Below are 3,144 nucleotides of genomic sequence, written 5' to 3'. Positions count from 1 at the left end.
GTGTGTGTGTGTGTTTGTGTGTGTTTTATATATATATATATATATATATATATATATATATATATATATATATATATTTTTTTTTTTTTTTTTTTTTTTTTTTTTTTTTTTTATAAAAGAGTTTTTCAACGTTGATATATTTCAACTAGAGCAGGGAAATGAGAAGAGAGAAAGAAGAGAAAAAGAAGTTATTATTATTAATATTATTATTATCATTATTGTTATTACTTCTGTTATCATCATCATTAATATTGTTATTATTATTACACTATGATTATTATTACTGAAACGTAGAGTGAGAGAGAGAGAGAGAGAGAGAGAGAGAGAGAGAGAGAGAGAGAGAGAGAGAGAGAGAGAGAGAGAGAGAGAGAGAGAGAGAGAGAGAGAGGGAGAGAGAGAGAGAGAGAGAGAGAGAGAGAGAGAGAGAGAGAGAGAGAGAGGGAGAGAGGAGAGAAAGAGAAAGAGAAAGAGAAGAGAAAGAGAGAGAGGAGGAGAGAGAGAGAGAGAGAAGAGAGAGAGAGAGAGAGAGTGAGAGAGAGAGAGAGAGAGAGAGAGAGAGAGAGAGAGAGAGAGAGAGAGAGAGAAAGAGAAAGAAGAAAGAGAGAGAGAGAGAGAGAGAGAGAGAGAGAGAGAGAGAGAGAGAGAGAGAGAGAGAGAGAGAGAGAGAGAGAGAGAATGAGAGAGAGAGAGAAGAGAGAGAGAGAGAAAGAGAGAAAGAAAGAAAGAAAGCCAGCCAGAAACAACAACAAAGACAGAACAAATCCAAAACAAAACAGATCAACAGACACAAATAAACACACGCACAGGAAAAAAAAACTAATCCCAACGACCACTCACGACGAACGACCACCCAACGACCCCAATCCCTACCTGACACCGCGCGCGAAGTAGTCGTACGAGAGAGAATTGGCAGCTCGTCTCCTCTGGCCCCACCTCCTCGCTAGTTCGTGTGGCTTGACGAGTCGGAAGCAGTACTCCTGCTGGTCTTCCCACCTGATCAGGGAAGGGTTGCAGGAAGGGTCGTGCAGCTTTTCCCAGAGAAATTGCCACACTTTTGGCCCGGTTTCCTTTCTTCTTCTTCCTAAATGGGCGAAAGGGGAATGGTGAATAAAGAGAGAGAATTGTAGGAAGTAAACAAGAAAGGAAAATTTTATGAAGAGGAATGTATAGACAAATAGTCAAATATGTTAAATGTTTGATGGATAAACTTACTTCTTTCTTCTGGTGATTTGTTTGCTTGATCTAGAAAGCAAAAAGAAAGACGAAAATTAAAGTAAATGAAAAATAAAAACGTGGAAACATCACAGTTGTTATACACCATTGGTTAAAATGATTCTTGGAAATCCTCAACAATATGCACAATATTTTATAATGAGAAAGACATAGATATATAGATCGATGGATAGAGAGAGAGAGAGAGAGAAGGAGAGGGATAGATAGCCAGATAGATAAACAAAGAGAGAGAGAGGGGGCAGATAGATAAATAGATAGAGATACCACAAAATTGTATAATGAGAAAGACATAGATATATAGATAGATGGAGAGAGAGAGAGAAAGAGAAGGGAAGGGATAAATAACCAGATAGATAAACAAAAAGAAAGAGAGGGGGCCAGATAGATAAATAGATAGATAGATAGGCAGCCAGACAACCAAACGGCAAAATAAAAAAACTAAAAACTAAACCGTAAACAGACCCAGAGAGAGACAGAGAAAGGACCAAAAGGAACCTGGGAGAAGGAACCGCCCAAAACACGAACCTGTATCCTCTGGGGTTTCCTGAATCGGCGACAAATTCTCGATTTCGTCGCAGGAACAGGAGGACTCTATGTCATTCGAGTGGATGCCCTCGAACGCCTCGCCTCCTCTCGAAAAATCAGAGAAGCTGGATCTCGCTGAAGCCAGGTCGCTGAAGCTGGCCGAGTGAGAGGCGGTATTTCCCGGAGGCCAAGTATTGAAGCCAGCAGGATATAAGGGATCGGCGGGGCTATAGGAATCGATAGGATTGAAGGAATCGATAGGATTGAAGGAATCGATAGGATTGAAGGAATCGATAGGATTGAAGGATCCGACTGGACTGAAGGAACTGGGAGGGCTGAAAGAGCCTGCAGGAGAACTCGAGAGGCGGGGCTGAAGGACTGTGTAGGTGGAGTCCTCTGTGGTTAAGGTTGGGTACTGGACGGCTGTCGGAAAGAGGTCAAAGTCAGGGATTTTATTTCATTTATTTGTTCATTTTAGTTATTTGTTTATTTTATTTATGTTTATTTTATTTATTTGTTTATTTTATTTATTTGTTTATTTTAGTTATTTGTTTATTTTAGTTATTTGTTTATTTTAGTTATTTGTTTATTTTATTTATCTGTTTATTTTACTCATTTGTTTATTTTACTTATTTGTTTATTTTATTTATTTGTTTATTTTATTTATTTGTTTATTTTATTTATTTGTTTATTTTATTTATTTGTTTACTTTATTTATTTGTTTATTTTATTTATTTGTTTATTTTATTTATCTGTTTATTTTATTTATCTGTTTATTTTATTTATTAGTTTATTTTATTTATTTGTTTATTTTATTTATTTGTTTATTTTATTTATTTGTTTATTTTATTTATCTGTTTATTTTATTTATTTGTTTATTTTATTTATCTGTTTATTTCATTTATTTGTTTATTTTATCTATTTGTTTATTTTATTTATTTGTTTATTTTATTTATTTGTTTATTTTAGTTATCTTTTTATTTTATCTATTTGTTCATTTTATTTATTTTGTTATTTTATTTATCTGTTTATTTTATTAATTTATTTATTTCATTTATTTGTTTATTTTATTTATTTGTTTATTTTATTTATTTGTTTATTTTATTTATTTGTTTATTTTATTTATTTGTTTATTTTATTTATTTGTTTATTTTATTTATTTGTTTATTTTATTTATTTGTTTATTTTATTTATTTGTTTATTTTATTTATTTGTTTATTTTATTGATTTGTTTATTTTATTTATTTGTTTATTTTATTTATTTGTTTATTATATTTATTTGTTTATTCTATTTATGTTTATTTTATTTATTTGTTTATTTTATTTATCTGTTTATTTTATTTATTTGCTTATTTTATCTATTTGTTTATTTTATTTATTTGTTTA

The 3,144-nt window shown here is 31.6% G+C and overlaps 1 protein-coding gene across 6 annotated transcripts in view; it reads right to left on the bottom strand.

Annotated features, from left to right (window-relative positions):
• Positions 1-870: 870 nt before the first annotated feature.
• LOC113813771 (transcription factor ets-4) overlaps positions 871-3,144 on the bottom strand; it is a gene marked incomplete at its 3' end in the record, with an annotated part of 49,863 nt that continues 47,589 nt past the window's right edge. For all 6 annotated transcript variants that reach the window (XM_070126405.1, XM_070126404.1, XM_070126406.1 and 3 more), the window contains 3 exon segments: positions 871-1,081; positions 1,213-1,242; positions 1,759-2,181. In XM_070126405.1, coding sequence (XP_069982506.1) covers positions 871-1,081; positions 1,213-1,242; positions 1,759-2,181 — 664 coding nt within the window.

This window comes from Penaeus vannamei, chromosome 10 (genome assembly GCF_042767895.1).
Source record: "Penaeus vannamei isolate JL-2024 chromosome 10, ASM4276789v1, whole genome shotgun sequence".
NCBI classification, from domain to species: domain Eukaryota; kingdom Metazoa; phylum Arthropoda; class Malacostraca; order Decapoda; family Penaeidae; genus Penaeus; species Penaeus vannamei.
This window is presented reverse-complemented; position numbering and strand designations above follow the sequence as displayed.